Below are 22662 nucleotides of genomic sequence, written 5' to 3' on the forward strand. Positions count from 1 at the left end.
AGGTAGAGGAATCTAACGCTGCACAAGGAATTACTAGAACCAGAAGAGTCTATACACCTAAACATTTGTGAGGTTTAAGTAAGGAGGCCACTACTAGGCAGCCTATCATTGAGACCGGGCTAGATGACATGTGGAGGAAAGTACAGGCAATAGAATATTCTGTTGTTGACCATCTGAACAAAGGCCCTGCTTAGATATCTATCCTGTCACTATTGCAGAATTCAGAGGCACACAAGAATGCTTTAATGAAAGTGCTGAGTGAGTCTTATCTACCCAATAATATCACTGGCAGAGAAATAGCCAATATGGTGGGGCAAGTACTAGAAAGTCATAAAATTATCTTCCATGAAGATGAACTACCACCTGAGAGGTTGAATCACAATCGAGCATTGCATATTACGGTGCAATTTGAAGACAAGTTCATTGTCAGGGTCTTGGTTGATGGAGGTTTGAGCCTAAATATTTGTTCATTGGACACTTTGAAAAGGTTGGACAAAGGTTTCCATGTAATACGGATATGAAGCATGAATGTGAAGGCTTTCGATGGGTCCTAGAGGGCCATAATCGGGGAAATCAACCTTTGCTTGCAGATGCAGCCAACATGGTTTGACGTTGAATTTCAGGTGCTTAACATACTAGACTCATATAATCTTCTATTGGGACGACCATGGATGCATGCCGCTGGAGCTGTGCCTTCCACACTACATCAAGCCGTGAAGTTTGAATGGAACCGTCAGGAGGTAATCATTCACAGGGATGGAAGTAACCCTATTTACACTAGTCAAACCATCCCGGTCATTGGACATAGAAGAAGGCTAGGAGGGGAAATCTATCATCACCTTGAACGGGTCAATGCCATCGAAAAGGATAAGTGATGGAGTAACAAAATAAAAAGCATACTAGCATGGTTTGGATATGAAACTAGCAAAGGGTTAGGAAAGAACCTTCAAGGTATCACTAAACAAATACAACTGAAAAATCATGGTACCACCTTTGGGCTCGAATACCAGTACACATGGTAGGAGTACAAGGATTGGTCACCTCCATGGCATGGACCCTATTACCCTCTTGAGAAGCCAGTGCCACATTTGGAACAAGCTTTTCACCAAGCTGATACGACACGGGGGACTGTAGAAGAGGAAGCACTAGCTGGTTTGAAGAATTTGTTCTTGGAGGATGAAGACATGGATTGTAGTGCCATAATTTAGGAGGAGGAGGAAGAAGGCCTCACTATCCAGACTGTAAAGAGGGGAGTCGTTCTCAGGAACTGGACCGCCACACCATCCCGAGCCCACCGAGTCCCTGGGTAGCTTAGTAGATTTTTACTTCTATAGCCATTCTAGGCATTTAAGATTTCCCATAATTTTGTTTTAAGCTTTACTTGTTTCAAAATAAATGCTTGATTCATTGAGTCGTACTTTGTCTGGACGATTTTTAAGTTTTAATCAAATGCATTTGCCCTTTATTATTCACTACTATCTTTACATTTTTTCCTTTCTATAGTGTTATTATTACTTTTCCTGATGAATTAGTGACTGTGACAAGTAATGAGTCCACACAACATGAGCATAGTGATTCAGAGGAAGAAGAGGAGATACCCGAGGAAATTGTTAGAGAGGTCGAAAATTTTGAGAATAAGCCCAAGCCCAGTTTGGACGAGACCGAAGCAGTAAATTTGGGAGACGCCGAGACCCTCAAGGAGACCCGCATCAGCATTCACTTGTCACCAACCGAGAAGGAAGAGTACATTCGCTTCTTAAAAGAGTTTGATGATATTTTCGCATGGTCATATGATGATATTACCTATTTGAGCACATCTATAATGACTCGCAAGTTGCCTACTAATCCCATGTGTCCGCCAGTCAAGTAGAAACTCCAAAAGTTCAAACTAGACATGAGCTTGAAAATCAAGGAGGATTTTACCAAACAGATCAAAGACAAAGTTCTTAGGGTAGTTTAGTACCCAACCTGGTTAGCTAACAATGTGCCAGTTCCGAAGAAGGATGGGAAGGTCCGAGTATGTGTTGACTACCGGGATTTAAACAGAGCAAGTCCCAAGGATGACTTCCTACTGCCAAATATACACATCCTGATCGATAATTTCGCTAAGCATGAACTCCAATACTTGTAGATTGCTTCGCAGGTTATCACCAGAATTGGATGGATGAAAAAGATGCAGAGAAGACAGCTTTCATCACACTGTGGGGTGTGTACTATTACAAGATGATGCCATTTGGTCTGAAGAATGCTGGGGCCACTTACATGAGAGCCATGACAACCATCCTCCATGATATGATACACACAGAAATATAGGTATACGTAGACGACGTCATTATCAAATCCAAGAGGGTCGCAGATCACATAGCGAACCTGAGAAAGTTCTTTGATAGGCTAAGGAGGTACAATTTGGAACTAAACATGGCAAAGTGTGCATTCGGGGTTCCCGTAGGAAAATTATTGGGATTCATCGTCAGTCGCCGGGGGATCGAGCTGGATCCGTCCAAAGTACAAGGCTATTCAGGAGTTACCACCACCCAAGAGCAAAAAGGATGTGATAAGCTTCCTAGGACGTCTCAACTATATCAGTCACTTCATAGCATAATCCATAGTTATATGTGAACCCATCTTCAAGATGATAAGAAAATATGCCGAAACAAGTTGGACAAAGGATTGTCAAAAGGCTTTTGACAAGATCAAGGAGTACCTGTCCACACCACCAGTTCTAGTCCTGCCAGAACCTGGATGATCTTTACTACTCTATCTATTTCTATTGGATGGAGTCTTCAGATGTGTTTTGGGACAACATGACGAGACGAGGAGAAAGAAGCAATCCATATATTACTTGAGCAAGAAGTTTACACCTTACGAAGCATGATACTCTCTGCTGGAATGCACTTGTTGTGCTTTGACCTGGACAACTCAAAAGTTGAGGCATTACTTCTGTGCCTACACTACATACCTCATATCCAGGATGGATCCTCTAAAGTACATATTGAAACCCATGCTACTGGGAAGTTGGCTAAATGGCATTTACTATTAAGCGAGTTCGATATCGTCTATGTAACTCAAAAAGCGGTCAAGGGACAAGCATTGGTAGATCATCTTGCTGAAAATCCGGTGGGAGGAGCATACGAGCCTTTGAAAAACATATTTTCCTAATGAAGAAGTGTTATTCGTAAGGGAGGATATTTCCGAAACATATGACAATTGGAGGATGTTCTTTGATGGAGCTGCAAATTTCAAAGGAGTAGGCATTGGAGCAGTTTTGGTATCAGAAATGGGTCAGCATTATCCGGTGTCTGTTAAACTCAGATTTTCCTGCACCAACAACATAGCAGAGTATAAAGCCTGCATACTAGGACTCAATATGGCAGTCGACATGAACATTCAGGAGCTGTTGGTGATTGGTAATTCAAATTTGCTCCTGCACCAGGTACAAGGAGAGTGGGCCACCAAAAATTGAATTTTGGTACGAGTGAACTCGTGGGTGAATGGGTGTTTGTATTTTGTGACTTTTATTCGATTTCAAGACGTGGGCCCGGGTTGACCTTTTTGGGGCGATTTTCTTATTTCTTGTTAAAGTCTTGATTTCACTTCTTAGATTAATTTCTTCTAGTTATATTTATAGTATGTAATTGTTTTTGGCTAGATTTGGGCCATTTGGAGTCGGAAAATCATGGAAAAGGCATTCTTGCTGATTGATTGAACTTGGTTCGAGGTAAGTGACTTGCCTAACCTTGTGTGAGGGAAATCCTCTTAGGATTTGGTACTGTTGTGATACTTCTATGATATGTAAGCACCAGGTACGCGATGTGACGAGTGCGTACACAGGCTAATTTTTGTAAAATCCGGTTTTTACTGAGCAGTAACCTGTTACATCTTAATTGAGTTATACTAGGATGTGTAGTTATTATGTTTAACTTAATATCACATATTTACGTGTCTTAAATGCTTATTTGAAATATGTGCGACATTCGTAGCTGATTTCCTATTTTTCCTTGATATGTATCAATCTTAATTGTAGAATTCTTGCTGTTAATTGTTGCATTCATCAGTTTCGAGCTGTGTGTTTACTTTTGGGACTGCGAGGTGGTACCTCAGAAGATCTCCTTGCATATTTATTTTTGGGATTGCGAGGCGGTACCTCGGGAAAACCCCCTGCACATTTACTTTTGAGACTACAAGATGGTACCTCTGGAGATCTCCTTGCATATTTACTTTTGGGACTACGAATCGGTATCTCGGGAGATCTCCTATTGAGAATTTACTTTTAGGACTATGAGATGGTATCTCGGAAGCGCCCCTGTTGTTTATCCCTATGTGCTGTACTGCTATTTTTATGTGGTTTTTTCTTTATTAAATTTCCAACCTCTTATTACATTGCTAAATTTTTTGCCTTATTTATTTTATACCAGTAGGGCCCTGACCTGAACTCATCAATACTCGACCGAGGTTAGGATTATTACTTACTGGGTACTGTTGTGATGTAATCATGCTACTATTCTACACATGTTTTGTGTGTAGATCCAGGTACCTCTTATCAGCCTCAATAATAGCAAGTAGTGAGATTGTGGCGACTTCAAGGTATATCTGCCCACGTATGCATACCTCGGAGTCCCCCTCTATTCCCTCCTATGTTGTTTACCTTTCCGTACTTTTTAGACTTTGGTATATAGAGATACTTAGTTTTTCTTCTATAGCTTGTGATTTATGATTACATGGTCTTGGGAATACTGTGTATACTTTAGTGCTGGGTTACTTGTACATGCCGAGAGGCATTTTGTCATTTTATAGTTATCTGTTACAGTCTAGTTGTTAAATTCTATTTTCATTTATGTTATTTCGTAATCTGTTAGGCTTACCTATTCATAGAGACTAGGTTTCGCCACAACATCTTATGGAAGGAGATTTGGGTCATGACAAGTTGGTATTAGAGCTCTAGGTTCATAGGTGTCATGAGTCACAAAAATAGGTTTAGTAGAGTCTCATGGATCGGTATAAAGACGTCTGTACTTATCTTCAGGAGGCTATGGAACTGATAGGAAAATTTCAATTCTTTTGATTCCTTGTCGTGCGAAATTGCTGACTTTGAAATTCTAAACTTCTATCTTATATTCTCTCACAAATAGGGAGGACACGAACAGTCGGATCAGATGACCAGGCACCCGCTCCCCCTACTAGATCTGCAAGATGCCGGGGCCAGGGTAGAGGCCGAGGATGTCCACGTGGTGTAGCCAAAGCACCTACGCAAGCTACTACAGAGGAGCCACCAGTAGCACCACTCGGAGCACAGGCACTTGAGATGCCTGTTACTACACAAGCTCTTTAGGAGACCCTTGCACAGTTTCTGAGCATGTTTGGCACTTTAGCTCAAGTAGGGTTGATCCCACTTGCTCCTTCCACATCTTAGGCTGAGAGAGGAGGATAGACTCCCGTCGCCCGCACCCCTAAGCAGTGGTTTCAGGTCTATCAAGTTCTAGAGGTTATACTAGTGCAACCGGTAGCCCCATTTCGGCCTAAGGTTAGAGCAACAACTTCTAAGGAGGAGCAGTTCAGGCCCAAGAGGAACAAAAAGTACCACCCTCCTACTTTTAGTGGCTTGGAGTCAGAGGATGCCCATGGTTTTGTTGAGGAGTGCCATCGTATCCTCCGTACTATGGGTGTAGCAGAGTCGAGTGGGGTTTCTTTCACTACGTTCTAGCTTAGAGGAGCAGCCTATCAGTGGTAGCGTTCTTATGAGTTAGGTAGTCCGGCTGAGGTAGTTTCACTTACTTGGACTCAGTTCTCGGATGTGTTCTTGAGGGATTATGTTCCCGAGAGTCTCATAGATGTATGGCGCGCAAAGTTTGAGTAGTTACGCCAGGGTGCTATGACTGTGTCAGAGTATGCGGTTCATTTCAGTGATTTGGCTATGCATGCACTAACCTTGGTTGCTACAATTCAAGAGAGGGTCCATCTATTTATCGAGGGGCCCCACCTAAGTATCAGCCTTAGCATGGCCCGGAAGGTGGAGATGGATATTTCATACCAACAGGTTGTGAGTATTTCTAGGAGAGTGGAGAGTATGCTTGCTCGGGAGAGAAATGAGAGGGAAGCCAAGAGGTCTCGAGAGTCTGGCACTTATAGTGGTACTCGTGCCACAATTGTAGTATGTCATGGTAGGGGCTATGTGAGTCACCTTGTTCATTCAACACATCCAACCGCTAGTGGTATTCCTGCTACTCTTAGGCCCTAGGAGCCTTATTATACACCGCTAATGTATAGTGCACCTCTTGCACGGGGTTCTTTTAGTGGGTCAGCCCAGTAGACCTGGCCCGAGCCATCTACAATGGCCACGTCCTCCGAGAGCTTGTTTTGGGTGTGGCGACACTCACCATATGGTAAGGGATTGCCACAGACTTAGGAGGGGTACACCTCCATAGACTTCTCAGGCACCTTGTGCTCTACCAGGTCCTCAGGCTATGATTACAGCACCAATTACCACCCCACCTACCCAGCCAGCTCAAGGTGGAGGTCGGGCAGGTAGAGGTCGCCTTAGAGGGGAAGGCCAGGCCATATATTATGCGTTTTCTACTTGTACAGAGGCAGTTTCTTCTGACTCTATCATTACAAGTATTGTTTCTATCTGTCATAGAGATACGTCAATTTCATTTGATCTAGGCTATAGCTATTCCTATGTGCCCTCTTATTGTGCCCCGTATTTAGGCGTATCTCGTGATTCTTTGAGTTCTCCTATTTATATGTCTACACCTATGGAAGATTTTATTTTTGTAGACCGTGTGTATTGGTCGTGTTTGGTTGTTCTTAGTGGTTTTGAGACCAGAACTGATTTATTATTGCTTAGTATGGTAGATTTTGATATTATTTTGGGCATGGACTGATTGTCTCCCCATTATGCTATTCTTGATTGTCATGCCAAGACCGTGCCTTAGGGTATACTCCAAGTAGAGTTATTTTATTTCTTAAAGCTCAACGAATGGTTGGGAAGGGGTGTGACGAGTATCTAGCTTATGTGAGAGATGTCAGTATTGATACCCCTACAATTGAGTCAGTCCTAGTAGTGAGGGATTTCCCAGATGTATTTGCAACTGATCTTCCGGGCATGCCGCCCGACAGAGATATGGATTTTGGCATTGATTTGTTGTCGGGCGCTCAACCCATCTCTATTCTTCTATATCATATGGCCCTCTTGAGTTGAATGAGTTGAAGGAACAGTTATAGGAATTTATTGATAAGGGCTTCATTTGGCCCAATGTGTCACCTTGGGGTGCTCCTGTGTTATTTGTGAAGAAAAAGGATGCTTCTATGCGTATGTACATTGATTATCGCCAGTTGAACAAAGTTACAGTGAAGAACAAGTATCCATTTCCTCGTATTGATGACCTTTTGATCTGTTACAAGATGCCAGAGTGTTTTCCAAGATCGACTTATGTTTAGGCTATCATTAGTTGAAGATTTGGGAGCTCGATATCCCGAAAACTACTTACAGGACTCGGTATGGTCACTACGAGTTTCTTGTGATATCATTTGGCCTAACCAATGCCCCAGCAACATTTATGCATTTGATGCATAGTGTATTTCAGACGTATCTTGACTCATTCATCATTGTGTTTATTGATGACATTCTGGTGTAATCCCAGAGTCGGGAGGATCATGAGTAGCACTTGAGGACTATGCTTCAGACCTTGAGAAAAAAGAAGTTATATGCAAAATTCTCAAAGTGTGAGTTCTGGATAGATTTAGTGGAATTTTTGGATCACGTAGTGTCGAGTGAGGGATCAAGGTGGATCCGAAGTTAGAAGCAGTGCAGAGCTGGCCTAGACCGTCCTCAAATATAGAGATCTAGAGTTTTCTTGGTTTGGCAGGGTATTATCGTCGATTTGTAGAGGGTTTCTCATCTATTGCAACACCTATGACTAGGCTGACCCAGAAGGGTTCTCCATTTAGGTGGATAGAAGAGTGTGAGGGGAGCTTCCAAAAGCTCAAGATAGCTTTGGCTACGGCTCCAATATTGGTATTGCCTATAGGTTCAAGGTCTTATATTGAATATTGTGATGTGTCACGGGTTGGTCTCGACGCAGTGTTGATATAGGACCATAGGGTGATTTCCTATGCGTCCAGATAGCTGAAGGTGCATGAAAAGAACTATCCTGTCCACAACATTGAGTTAGCAACTATTGTTCATGCCTTGAAGGTATGGCGGCACTATTTGTATGGTGTCCCTTGTGAGATGTACACCGATCACCGGAGTTTGCAGCATCTGTTCAAATAGAAGGATCTTAACTTGCATCAGCGGAGGTGGTTGGAGATACTTAAGGATTATTATATCACTATTCTATACCATCCCGAGAAGGCCAATGTGGTGGCCGATACCTTGAGTCGTAGGGAAGAGAGATTGGGGAGATTAGCATATCTACCAGTAGCAGAGAGGCCATTAACATTGGATGTTCAGGTCTTGGCCAACCAGTTTGTTAGATTTGATATTTCTGAGCCGAGTCGAGTTTTGGCTTGTGTGGTCTTCCAGTCTTCTCTTTATAATCATATCAGGGAGCGTCAGTATGATGACCCCCATATGCTTGTCCTCAAGTACACGGTTCAGCATAATGATGCTAAAGAGGTTACTATTGGGGATGATGGTGTATTGAGAATGCATGACAGGTTGTGTGTGCCCAATGTAGATGGATTGCGTGAGTTGATTCTCCAGTAGGCTCACAGTTTGCGGTACTCCATTCATCCGGGTGCCACAAAGATGTATCAAGATTTGAGGCAGTATTATTGGTGGAGGATAATAAACAAGGACATAGTGGAATAAGTAGCTCGGTGTCTAAATTGCCAACAAGTGAAGTATGAGCATCAGCGGCCAGGTGGGTTTCTTAAGAAGTTAGAGATTCTAGAGTGAAAATGGGAGGGTTTCACTATGGATTTTGTTGTTAGGGTTCCATGGACTCAACGGAAGTTTGATGCAATTTGGGTGATTGTGGATAAGCTGACCAAGTCAGCTCATTTCATTCCTATGATGACTACTTATTCTTCCGAGCAACTGTCTCGAGTTTATATCCGCGAGATTGTCAGGCTTCATCGTATCCCAGTATCTATCATATCTGAATGGGGTACGCAGTTTACATCATGGTTCTAGAGGGCCGTATAACATGAGTTAGGTACTCGGGTTGATATGGATGGACAATATAAGCGCATTATTCAGATACTGGAGGATATGCTCCGTGCTTGTGTGATGGAGTTTGGGGCTTCTTAGGATCAATTCTTGCCACCTGTGGAGTTTTCCTACAATAACAATTATTAGTCGAGCATTTAGATGGCACCATATGAGGCTCCGCATGGTAGGCAGTATCGGTCTCTAGTAGGGTGGTTCGAGCTAGGCAAGGCTAGGTTATTAGGTACAGACTTGGTTCAAGATGCTTTGGAGAAGGTAAAGGTGATTCAGGATCGACTTTGCATAACCTGGTCCAGATAGAAGAGTTATGCGGATTGTAAGGTTTGTGATGTTGTATTCATGGTTAGGGAGCGGGTCTTGCCCCAGGTTTTTCCCATGAAGGGTGTTATGAGGTTCGGGAAGAAGGGAAAACTGAGCGCGAGGTTTATTGGCCCATTCGAGGTGTTGCGATGAGTTGGGGAGGTCACTTATGAGCTTGCCTTACCTCCCAGTCTAAGAGGAGTTCATCCAGTATTCTATGTTTCTATGCTCTGGAAGTACCACAACGATCCGTCTCATGTGTTGGATTTCAGCTCAGTCCAGTTGGACAAGGATTTATCCTATGTCGAGGAGCCGGTGGCTATTTTGGACAGGCAGGTTCGAAAACTGAGGTCATAGAACATTACTTCAGTAACGGGTCAGTGGAGGGTTCAACCGGTTGAGGAGGCGAGTTGGGAGATCGAACATGATATGCGCAACTGTTATCCTCATCTTTTTACCACTTCAGGTATGTCTCTATGCACGTTCGAGGATGAATGATTGTTTTAAGAGGGGGAGGATGTAACGACCCGACCGGTCATTTTGATAGTATTAGCTTTGATCCCTTATTTACTACTTTTCCCGTATCTTTTTCTTCTTATGTGACTTGCCGGGAGGTTTTGCTTTTTGTTTCGGAGTGAGTTCGGACACTTAGACCCTAAAACAAAAGCTTAAGTTTTAGGATTTTGACCGTAGTTGGAACTGTGTGAAGACGACTCCGGAATGGAGTTTCGTCAGGTCCGTTGGCTTAGTTGGGTGATTTTAGAATTAGGAACGTGTTCGGATTGTGTTTTGGAGGTCTGTAGCTGAAGCAAGCTTGAAATGGAGAAAGTTGAATTTTTGGGAAGTTAGACCGGAAGTGAACTTTTTGATATCAAGGTCGGATTCGGATTCCAGAAGTTGGAGTAGGTTTTTAATGTCGAATATGACTTGTGTGCAAAATTTGAGGTCAATCGGACGTGATTTGTTAGGTTTCAGCATCGGTTGTAGAAGTTTGAAGTTTCAAAGTTCATTAAGTTTGAATTAGAGTGTGGTTCGTGTTTTTGTTGGTGTTTGATGTGATTTGAGGGCTCGACTAAGTTTGTATGGTGTTTTGGGACTTAGTGGTATGTTTGGTTGAGGTCTCGAGGGCCTCGGGTGGACTCCGGTGGTTAACGGACTAGTTTTGGAGTTGGAAGATTTTAGAAATTTCTGGTGTTTTTAGTTACTGGTTTCTTCTTATGCGGTCGCGCAGGAGGAGGCGTGAACGCGAAGCCTTGAGTTAGGCAGTCACCTTTTTGTTCTATGCGATCGTAGGCACCATCCGCGATTGCGAGGTTTGTATGGCCAATGAATCGTGAACGCATAGCCCCTTCTGCGTTCGTAGTGAAGAAGAGAGGACCTGGGCAGTGGGAGGATTTACTCTATGCGGTCACGTGGAGTGTTACGCGGTCGGCGTAGGTTGGCTTGGAAATGGTCCACATTAGCGACCAAATATTTGCATTCACATTGAGTATTTTAAGATGTTGGAATTTTGTTCTACATGATCGCATGAGATGTTCCCCAATCGCGTAGTGTGAGCACCTGGGCAGACTATAACATTTCAAAAATGAGGGTTTAGCCATTTTTATCAACACTTGAGATAGAGAGCTCGGATTTGGACAAAATTTTGAGAAATTTTCAGAGGCATTGATTGGGAAATAATTCTTCACTTGTTTTTGGTTATATTCCACTAGCTATCGTTAATTCCATCCTTTAATTTCACACTTCAGTTGAGAAATTGGGGGAAAAAATGGGAAAAGTTATTCAACAAAAATTTTGGGTTTTGATTGAGATTTTTACATCAGATTTGAGTAATTTTGGTATGAGTGAACTTGTGGGTGCATGGATATTCGTATTTTGTGACTTTTACCCGATTTTGAGACATGGGCCCGGGTCGACTTTTTTTGGGGGGAGATTTTTTAATTTCATGTTAAAGGCCTTATTTCACTAATTACATTAGTTTCTTATAGTTATATTTATCGTATGTAATTGTTGTTGGCTAGATTTGGGCCATTCGAAGTCGGAAAATCGTGGAAAAGGCATTCTTATTGATTGATTAAGCTTGGTTCGAGGTAAATGGCTTGCCTAACCTTGTGTGAGAAAACTCCCCTTAGGATTTGGTATTGTTGTGATACTTCTATGATACATGAGCGTCGTGTACGTGAGGTGACGAGTTCTTACACATGCTAATTGTGGTTAAATCAATTTTTACTGAATAGTAACCTGTTACATCTTAATTGAGTTACACCAGCTTGTGTAGTTATCCTACCTAACCTAATATCGCATGTTTACGTGTCTTAAATGCTTATTTAAAATATATGCAACATGCTTAGTAGATTTCATATTTTTCCTTGATCTGTATCAATCTTAATTGTTGAATTCTTGTTGTTAATTGTTACATTCATCGGTTTCGAGCTGTATGTTTATTGTTGGGACTACGAGGCGGTACCTCGTGAGATCCCCCTGCATATTTACTTTTGGGACTACGAGGCGGTACCTTGGGAGAACCCCATGCACATTTACTTTTGAGACTATAAGGCTGTAGCTCGGGAGATATCGTTCCATATTTACTTTTGGGACTACAAGACGGTATTTCAGTAGATCCCTTATTGAGCATTTTTATTTGGGACTACAAGACTGTATCTTGCGAGCACCCCTATTGTTTTTCCATGTGTGTTGTGTTGCTATTATTCTGTAGCTTTCTCTTTGTTAAATTTTCAGTCTCTTATTACATTGCTATATTCTTCTGCTTTATTTATTTATACCAGTAGGGCCCTGACCAGATCTTGTCAATACTCGACCGAGGTTAGACTTGGCACTTAATAGGTATCATTTTGATGTACTTATGCTACTCTTCTGCACATGTTTTGTGTGCAGATCCAGGTACCTCTTATCAGCCTCGATATCATTGATCAGTGAGATTGTGGAGACTTCAAGGTATATCTACCTGCATCCGTAGACCTCGGAGTCCCCCTCTATTTCCTCATATGCCGTTTACCTTTCCATATTTTCTTAGACTCTAGTGTATAGAGATACTTAGTTTTTCTTCTATAGCTTGTGACTTATGTTGTGCTGCGTTTTCTCGCGAAAGCGGGTTTCGACGTCGTGACAACTCCTTTGGATGGGAGATAGAGTATTAAAAGGAGAAGAGTCAGCACCTAATGGTTTTTGAGGTGCGTTAGGGAACCTTTTATGCAGATAACTCTGTTTGACTAGTCAACTCCACTAAAGATTGGGTAAGGGCCCAAATTACCTCGAAGAGAAGGTGTTAGGCACTCTTCGAGGTCCATAACTGTGGGTCACGATGGAACTTAAGATTATGTGGATTATAATTAGGCTAAGTGATCAAATAAACAAAGGGAATATAAAGGTCAAATAATTTCATTGCAACACGATTAACATAGATCTTAGTACGAATACAAGGTTACAACTATTTAGATCTAATAGCAACATATAAAGGAAGGGGGGTCCTACATTTTTTATCCTAAAGGATCACCCTGTGCAACATAAATAATACTTCGCAACCCCCTTGAGGTAGGGAGTTACACATATTATTCAGCAGGCACAGACTATCATCTCCTACTACCTAATTACTATGTTAAAGTTGTTTACCTAAAAGCGCTCTAATTCAATTCTAAGTCGTGCTCTATGTGAGCACTATCCGTCCCATACCTACAGTCCAGGAGGCATTGGACCTCTATTTGGGTGGTTCTAGACCATACCTAGGGTGCTCAAAAATGTTAACATACAAAAAACATATTGGACTTCAAATATGGGCGGTTAAGGGCTCAAGTTAGCCTCCACACTTAACCAACAAATGCACGGGAAACAGGTTTTCATGTTAGGTAGTTTCAGAATTAAGAACCTTAAGCCCTATAGACATGATTTCTATGTGTCTTTGAATTGAAAATATAGGCAGTTTCAGATGCAAGGCACTGCTCATAGACAAGATTATACAGTTGTTGCATGTTGATTATTGAGATTATAGGTTTCAGTTATTAAACCTATAGATGCTGTGTCTAAGTGATTTACGCACTAAGGGGAAGGAAATCTATTAGAGAAAAGCCTAGAATTACTCATGCTTTCTGATAGCGGCATAAATAAGCAGTAAACAACGTTTGAGAAATTCAACATTAACACTTTAGAGCGAGTAGTTATACTCTATAGGTAGGATCTCTAACAATTAGCGCTTGGAACCAATTTTATTATGCTTATACCCATATAGATATGTTTTCTAAGTGAGCATTATGATACAATAGCAAATGGAATAATTAAAATCCTATAGGCATGATTTCTAGTAGATATGCTGCAGTTATGAGAATTGAAAGAAAGTTCAGTGGTATTTGTTTCTTATAGGTAGGTTTTTTAGTAATACGTAGTAGTAGAAATAATTGACGTATTTGTACTCATGTTTTGCTAATATCCAAATAGTATGAGTGTGTGCTTCTCCTAACGACCTGATTTCTACAGTGCACATAGAAATTGAATGCCAATATGTAACATGTTGCATAACAAGTAGGTCACATGAATCCTGTGAGCATGTATTATACCCTTGCATGTAAATATTTGAATCTACCCGTTCCCCATTATTACTAACACCCCAATTGTTTATTACAAAGTTATTATAGACCCAATGATAAATGTAATCACAAATATTATACAAATAATGACATTAGGCTCATGGCAGGCCCAAAAGGAAACTCCTAATGTTGCTTGGGCCTTCAACAACTCTCATGTAGCATACCCAGATTTCCAATAGGGAACGATATTCATCAGAACAACCCAGAATCCATAACCAAATCACAAAACCATAGATTCACCATATTATCCTGACATTGAATCACTTAAACTAACCAATTTACATATTTAGTAGACAGTAGGAAGAAAGAATTGAGTGTCAAAGATAGTTCAGGTCTCAGTTGTAGAGAGAGTGGCTAAAAGACCCCAATCCTAGTGTGTTAGAGTTCTTTGTGTTTAGATCATTTTCTTTGTTAAACTTGATTGATTCTAAAGTTCTTACCTTTTTAACTCAGCTTTGTTAAAACCCTAATTTCCTGAAAATTCTTCTCACTTGTTACTGAGAGTTTTTAAAAAGATCTCCTTTACCTGTGGCTATGTGTTAGACTATTTCCTTCATTTTTAGTTCTATGTGATTACTTGACTATGTTGACTACTATGCTTCGAGTAGGTTCATTTACTACTGAGCCCTAGCCTACTCCTGTTACTACTGTACGTTTGTGTTGCTTCTTTTATCAATATGGTTGACCTTGCATGATTGATACTCTTGTTCATTCTTCTCTATTTATATGGGGAAGTGAAGAGTCAGTGCAGAATCATGATTCTTTCTTAATTGATCTTGATTGATTGCGAAGGTTTTCTTATAAACCCCTAATTCCACCCATTTGTTTGAATTGATTTATTCATTTCCTTTATTTGTTGTGATATTGCACCCGTGCTGAATCCTTTCCCAAATTAAGTATATTTTGTACTTAGATTTAATTTATTTACTCTATACTTTTAATATTCCCTATATGGTCAGAAATCAATATTTCTCAAATTGGTTTTCTTTCCTTAATTATTCCTTTCAGTATCCGTTTGAACAGTAATTCCTTGATTAAAGGAAAATACTTGTATTAATTGATTCTAATTGTGATTATTTCCATGTTTGTGTTAAAACTTTACTTATTACCGTATTTTCTACTCGTTTTCAAAGCTACAAATACCCTACCCACTTTTCTCTAAAGACACGAACAATTTAGTTCAGAACATACACTTATACACTCAAAACTTTCTTTCTCTACTACTACTTGTGTTATTGCTTTGTCTAGCCGGCTGAAAGCCAAGGCTAGACTGTGGAATCCTACTTGTTTTACCTTTCTGCACTTTGCTTTCTCAATTGGTATGTCCTAGTTAATTTTAAATCTTCAACAACAACATGCTTCTTTAATTGTTTCAGTTTCTCTCATTCTTGCCTACTTCTGCTTGTGATTCTGTCGTGAAACCTGCAGTCAAGTTACATTACCAACATGCTATAATGCCTCCCCTTTCACTTTAAATTAATGCACTCCCCTATGTGTGTTTCAAGGCATACTTTGTCAGTCACTTAGTGTGTACTTGCCATCCCAAGTCCCTATCCATTCAATGTGCTTATGTTCTTTTTGACTAGCATGTGATCATGCCAGTATCAGCTATTGTTGTGCATGTCCAACTAGTTCTAAGACACTTGATGGGGTTATGTGTTTATAGTCAAATGTCGGTGTGTCCCAAATCCCTTGACCCCTGCATGACTACTGATTCTGTGTGTGATCCCATCTTGGGAGTTTTGAGTTTTGTTTACTACTACAACTGATTTTAATCACCTTTGCTACTGATTGCTTTCAAAATGGACTATCATTCCAGTTTTTAAATAAATCCCTTTCAACCCATGTTCTGCACTACCACTATACTCTTAGAATTTAGGTTCTGCCCCTTTTGTGTGAACCTTGCCTTGGGACCCTTGAGTTTCCTTTGAACTTGGACACATAAGAGCTGATGCTTCCACACTACACACACGCTCTTGGTTATGCAATCCAGGTGTGGGCACTGCTCAGGATCCTTTGAGGTCCTTAGGGAACTCTGACACACCCAGATATGAGCAAGGTTTTGGAACAATATTGGAATTGAAGTGGTTTATTACATAACTCAGAGAGGCAGTCAGGATCAGGCTTCCTATGGTTGTAACTTCTTATGGTTGCACTGCTTTTGTAATTCAATCATTTGGTCTGTAATGATTTGTAAACAACTCTGGGGGTGGATAGTGTAATAGTAAGGGGTGACTATCCATGCTTTCACTATCAAAAGGGTAGAAAACATGTTATTAGGTTTACATTCCTACTTGCATAGAAAACATGTTATTCAGACTTCTTTTCTGAGTTATATAATGAATCTGTTTCTGACTTAAGAACCCTACTTTAGGATTTTTAAATTCAGACCTTAACTGTGTATGAGACATACTATCTATGTGCATTCTTTGTAGAGGTATAACTACGCCTTCTACTTGCTTATGTGTTCCCCCTAATTGCAGTCTTATATGTTTTTGTATGTCGCCTTAGTATTTTTCCTTTAAACCTGAGGGTCATCCTAGAACCCCCCTCCTTATAGGAATAGTAGTCTTAAATTCCTCCGGGACTGATAGGAAGGGACGGGTAATAGCATGCAATAAAGGTCTAGACCAATCATCGCTCTAATTACCTTCATGAGGTGGGAAAGGATAGATATGGATATGATGACCGGTGCATTAATACCATGTGTATCCCCTATTCTGAGGAGTGCCATACCGGGTATTGCATTGATGTGATCCATATTACAAACAAACCTAGGACACCCCTTTATTTTTTACAAGTATTCTTAGACTATAACTCTTTTCAAAACCTTGCTTTTATTGTTTTTCAAACACTTGTGTATTTAAACTCAAAATGCCCTATTATTTGAGCCTTTATTTGTTTATTTTCTAATTGCACAAATTCACCAAAAACTATCTGGCCGGGAACCACACTAGTGGATCCGGAGGGGTGCCTAACACCTTCCCGTTAGGATAATTTCATGCCCTTACCCTATCTTTGGTTATCAAATATAGTTGTAGTTGGACCTTATAGGTGCCCTAACACACCTTAAAATCTTTAGGTGGCGACTCTTCAAATTCCCAATTCCCTAAAAGGAAATGAGTCATTACACCCCTTGAAATCGCTTCACCGGTATACTCCGCCGATGGATCCTAAACTACATACGACCTAATTCCGGTAAGATTAGGGATATGTAGGCAATTCAGAAGCCAGGGTGCGACCTAAATCTTCTTTAAACCGTTCCGCTCGGTCAAAATTGGCCATCATATCGTTACCCGACAACTCTTTCATCATTCTCGGGTAAAGAGGGGCAGCTCCCTATATATTTTTAATGTGCAAAATAACTTCAAAATAGCATATATATGCATATATAAGCATGTCCAAATGTTTTATTATTTTTCCATAAATTTTAAGGGTTTAAATTGATTTTTTTTTATCCATAAAATCCCAATAATTATTTCCAAAATTATCATTTTGATAACTGATCTATTGGATTTTAATAGTTTATGCCAAAATATGGCCAAAGTGATTTTTACATATTCTTACAATTTTATTTAGTATTTTTAAAGATAAATTGCACATAATTGCATTATTGGCTCTTTTAAGGTTTAATTATGTTTTGTACGCATAAAATTGGGTCCTATATTTTTAAATTGTTTTTTATGTGTTACAAATCATTTTAGTACTTTCAATTTATTTTCAGAAAACTATTTGCTGTTTTTTACAAATTAAAAAGGGAAAAGTGGCTATTTAACTCTTAGCCACATTTGGCTTTCAATTATAACCAAATTGAACCCCAATTTCCCAACCCAATTCCAATTAAAACCCGCCCCTAACCCAATCAAATCCTAACCGACCCAGACCCCCTCTCATCCTGGCCGTTGATCTCTGAGATCAACGTCCCCTATTCAATCTTACCTTTTTTTAACCCAAACGACCGCCCTAACCTAAATCATTTCTACCAACCCGCCGCCCTTGAATCCCTTCTCCTCTCAAACTCTCTCTGAAAACCTAAGGCTAACCCCAGCCACCGCCACCCAAATCCACCCTAATCCCCTTTGATTCTCACCTAATCAATGGACTCCCTGGGTGTTTGAGACGTGTACTCGTCTCCTACGTCCCCTGGTGGCCCGCTTGTGTGATTTTTTGGACAGATCTCGAAGAAATCTGGTCCAATCCTTGCTCAACTCCTATCCATGGCCTCTTTCCGGCCATTCGTGGCTGCTCGAGTCAGATCCTTGGCTTTTCCGGCTAGATCGGTAACCTTTCAAAGATTTTCTCACTTTTCTGGGTTTTCTGAAACCCTAACCGTTAAGATCTTTCAATTTTCTTTCAGATCTATCTTAGATTTGTGTATGTTATGAACCTATTAAGTGTTTTCCTCAAAGCTTTTCCGATTATTTTTTTCAAAGCAACTTTCCATCTTAAAAAATTAGGATTTCTTAAACTCTTTTTAAAAGATCTCTTCTCCGATTTTCAGTGTTGTTTTAGGATTTCACTATGTTTAAATGGTTTGTTTACGTTCTTCTTCTACCTGGTTCATGATACGCTCAAATTACCCTTTAATTAAATAGTGTAAGACGATCAGTGTCAAATATAATAACCCAACAAGTTTGGGGTCGAATCGCACAGGGAATAGGTGTGAAAAGGTTACTCAAATAGTGTGTTACTTGACTAATGTCGTAATTCTATTCAGTTAATGGTAACAAGAGTATTAATTGAGTTTGGTTTGAAGAAATAACTAATTGTGATATTGAGAGTGTAAATAATTTGATTAAAGAAACCAAGGTTGTGTCCCCTTCAATGTAGTGTAATGCTATCAGTGTTAATATGATATATTTCTAATGGAAGGTTCTTTTGATATGCAAATTAATTCTAAATGACTACCCAATATTTTTCAATAGTTGGCTAGTATTTCCTCTTTACGATTTTGACAAATGTAAAAGAGTTGCAATTAAGAATAATCAATATATACCAAATAAAACCCAGTTATTCCTAAGCGATTCTATTAAACAAGGTTTAAAGCCTTGAGTCTTTGATATTTACTTCTACCAAATTCCAACCCACTTTCCAAGCAAAGTATGAATTTAATGGCACTTGTTAATGTTTGCAACCACCAATAATAAATGAAGAATGAGAAGTAAATAAATATCAACCAACCATTATATATATATTCAATGTTAAACACCCATTAATATAACACCCATTTAGGGTCCACAACCTTACTATTTAAAGTTAACTACACATACTAAAATACAAAAGGAAGAGAATATTTAATGCCATAAAGCTTACAAAGTGAAAGATTCTTGATCCCAAAAGCTTCCAAAAGAGAAGAATATTAAATCCTTGTATTGTAGCTCCAAAATCAGATAAGATGTCCCCACAAAACCCCAATAAATCTATTTATTGTGGGTCAAAACTCGGGACAAAATTTGGACAAAAATACCCTTTCCAATTAAATATGCGACCGCATATCTGATGCATAACAGACATGTGGTCCTCTTGACATAACCATCGCATCTTCAAACCCTAGTTTCCAGTCCTTCATCACATTGATGTTCTACGGTCCGCATTGTAGATATACGATCACATTTCGTGTCGCATTTTCTGCCTACAACAATCTTCATGTCGAGTTTGCGGTCCATTATGCGGCTCGCAAACAGGTTATGCGATCGCAGGTTGGACCGCATTTCTTGCTCTGGACTTTGCCCAGAAATTTGTTGTGGTTTGCGATTCCCTTGCACATTCTGCGGCTCGCATGTTGGATTTGCGATCGCATATCCACATTTGCGATGCCTTTTTGCTCTTTTCTTGTCTTTTTGTGGCTTTTTGATTTCATTTCCATGCTCTTAATCCTTAAACCTCATACACTGCAAAAAACATTAAAATTACATAAGTATAAAAGACAATTGCATCTAAAACAAACTAAAATCTAAGCAATTTGTATCAAATGTGCTGAAATTATCCGGCATATCAACACCCCCAACTTAAACTCTTTCTTGTCCTTAAGCAACTAAGACAACACTATCCTATTCTAGACTCCATCTAAAATATATGAAACAATAGTGATCATGGACGGTGTTTGTTGTTAGTACTACAAGCATGCATTTGCGATTGCTTTACCCTTCCTGAACCATCAATATTTACAAAGAAACTAATTAACTTGTGAAACTTTAAGCCTCGACCAATTTGTCAAAATATTACCCTCAATTGAGTGCACTTGCATTTGACTCAAAAACTCAACTTCTGTTCAACCTCACAATTCATGTGCCCTCACTAGGAAGAATCTCCCAAAATCACAATATTTACAATGACAACAAAAAGGGACGAATTCACAAATACACTCACTCCCAGAAAGAGTTTCAAGTGTTACAACATACCATACCATAGGCTTGCCCTTATTTTAATTAGTTGTTTTATTCTAAGAATGCTCGATTGGCATCATGATAGATCGACGGCCAATAATAACCACATTCAATCACCTTATCCGCCGTTTGATTTCCCCCATGGTGACCCCCAACCGGTGAATCATCGAATGCCTTTAGAATTGGCATAATCTCTTCTTTTGGAACACACCTTATAATGATTTTGTCAGCACAAACACGAAACAAGAATGGTTCTTCCCAATAGTATTGTCGACAATCTCTCTAGAACTTCTTCATTTGATAGGATTCCAATCCCTCTGGAATAAGGTCACCAACCAAGTAGTTAGCAATATCAGCATACCAAGGAGCAAAAGTGCTAGATAGTGCGAATATGTGTTCATCCTGGAATGCATCATTGATTTCAAGATCTCCCTTTGGCCTTCCTGCCTCTTCAAGCCTTGATAAATGATCCGCTACTTGATTTTGAGTTCCCTTGCGATCCTTGACCTCGAAGTCAAATTCTAGCAACAACAAGACCCAAAGAATCAACCGAGGTTTTGCATCCTTCTTTTCCATGAGATAGCAAAGAGCAGCATGATCTGTGTACACTATCACCTTGGATCACAACAAATAAGCCCAGAAATTCTCAAAGGCATAGACAATGGCAAGAAGTTCTTGCTCAGTCATCGTGTAAGTCATTTGCACCCCATTGAGTGTCTTACTTGCATAATAGACTGGGTGGAGAAACTTGTTGTGACGTTGGCCAAGCATTGATCCAATAGCTACACTACTGGCGTCACACATGAGATCGAAAGGAAGAGACCAATCGGGTGTGACAATATTAGGTGTTGTGGTTAGCCTTTGCTTCAATTCCTTAAAGGCTTTGAGACATTTCTCGTCAAACACAAATTTGGCATCTTTCTCAAGGAGTTTGCACATAGGATTTGCAATCTTGGAAAAATCCTTGATGAAATGCCTATAGAAACCGGCATGCCCCAAGAAACTTCGAACACCTTTAACGGAAGTAGGAGGAGGAAGCTTGGAAATAATCTCGATCTTTGCCCGGTCAACCTCTATGCCATGTTTTGAAATTTTATGCCCCAATACACTACCTTCATCCACCATGAAATGGAATTTCTCCCAGTTGAGCACAAGGTTGGTCTCTTCACATCTCTTAAGCACTTGTCTAAGATTGTTAAGATAGTGCTCAAAAGAGTCACCTACCACCGAGAAGTCGTCCATGAAAACCTCTAGAAAATCCTCCACCATGTTAGTGAAAATGGACATCATACATCTTTGAAAAGTAGCTAGAGCATTGCACAAACCAAATGTCATCCGGCTAAAAGCAAAAGTTCCATAAGGGTGAATGTTGTCTTCTCTTGATCCTCCAATATGATGTTGATTTGGTTGTAACCGGAATATCCATCAAGAAAGCAATAGAATGACCTTCCCGCTAGCCGATCAAGCATTTGATCAATAAAAGGTATAGGGAAATGGTCTTTGCATGTGGCATTGTTGAGCTTCCGATAATCCATACACACCCTCCATCCGGTCGCCGTTCTTGTTGGGATGAGCTCATTTTTATCATTTTCAATCACGGTTATGCCTCCCTTTTTCGGCACACATTGCACCAGGCTTACCCAAGAACTATCGGCAATAGGGTAGACTACCCCGACATCCAACCACTTGATGATTTCTTTCTTTACTACCTCTTGCATGGATGAGTTCAACCGTCATTGATATTCCACACTTGGTTTCGTCTCACTCTCCAATTGGATCTTGTGTTCGCAAATTTCGGGGGAAATCCCTCGGATATCCGCAATTGTCCATCCAATGGCTTGCCTATTCTCCTTCAAGACTTCCAACAATTGTTCTACCTGCACATCATTAAACAAAGAAGAAAAGATTACCGGTAAAGTATCATTTGAGCCAAGAAATTTATACCTCAAGTATGGTGGAAGTGGTTTGAGCTCTAGTTGCGGTGGCTCAATAATAGAAGGTTTTGCGGGAGGAGTGACTATATTCCCCAAGTCGACAGAGAGCTTTGCTGGAGCATAAGTGTAGGACCCAAGCCCCTCCAATGCATTTACCGATTTCATATATCCTTCAATATCTTCACCATCAAAGTTCACCAAAATAACCGCCAACGCCTCAGCAAGGCATTGTTCGTCCATCTTCAATTCAACTGCATCTTCCACTTCATCAA

At 40.2% G+C, this 22662-nt stretch overlaps 1 protein-coding gene across 1 annotated transcript; it reads left to right on the forward strand.

Annotated features, from left to right (window-relative positions):
* The first annotated feature begins 6976 nt into the window (after window positions 1-6976).
* On the forward strand, window positions 6977-8707 carry LOC138878381 (uncharacterized). The gene is made up of 3 exons (XM_070158051.1): window positions 6977-7100; window positions 7866-8014; window positions 8294-8707. Exons 1-3 carry the CDS (start codon window positions 6977-6979, stop codon window positions 8705-8707), a joined length of 687 nt encoding a protein of 228 aa, XP_070014152.1.
* Window positions 8708-22662: the final 13955 nt, after the last annotated feature.

The sequence above is a fragment of the Nicotiana sylvestris genome, chromosome 9 (assembly GCF_000393655.2).
Source record: "Nicotiana sylvestris chromosome 9, ASM39365v2, whole genome shotgun sequence".
NCBI classification, from domain to species: domain Eukaryota; kingdom Viridiplantae; phylum Streptophyta; class Magnoliopsida; order Solanales; family Solanaceae; genus Nicotiana; species Nicotiana sylvestris.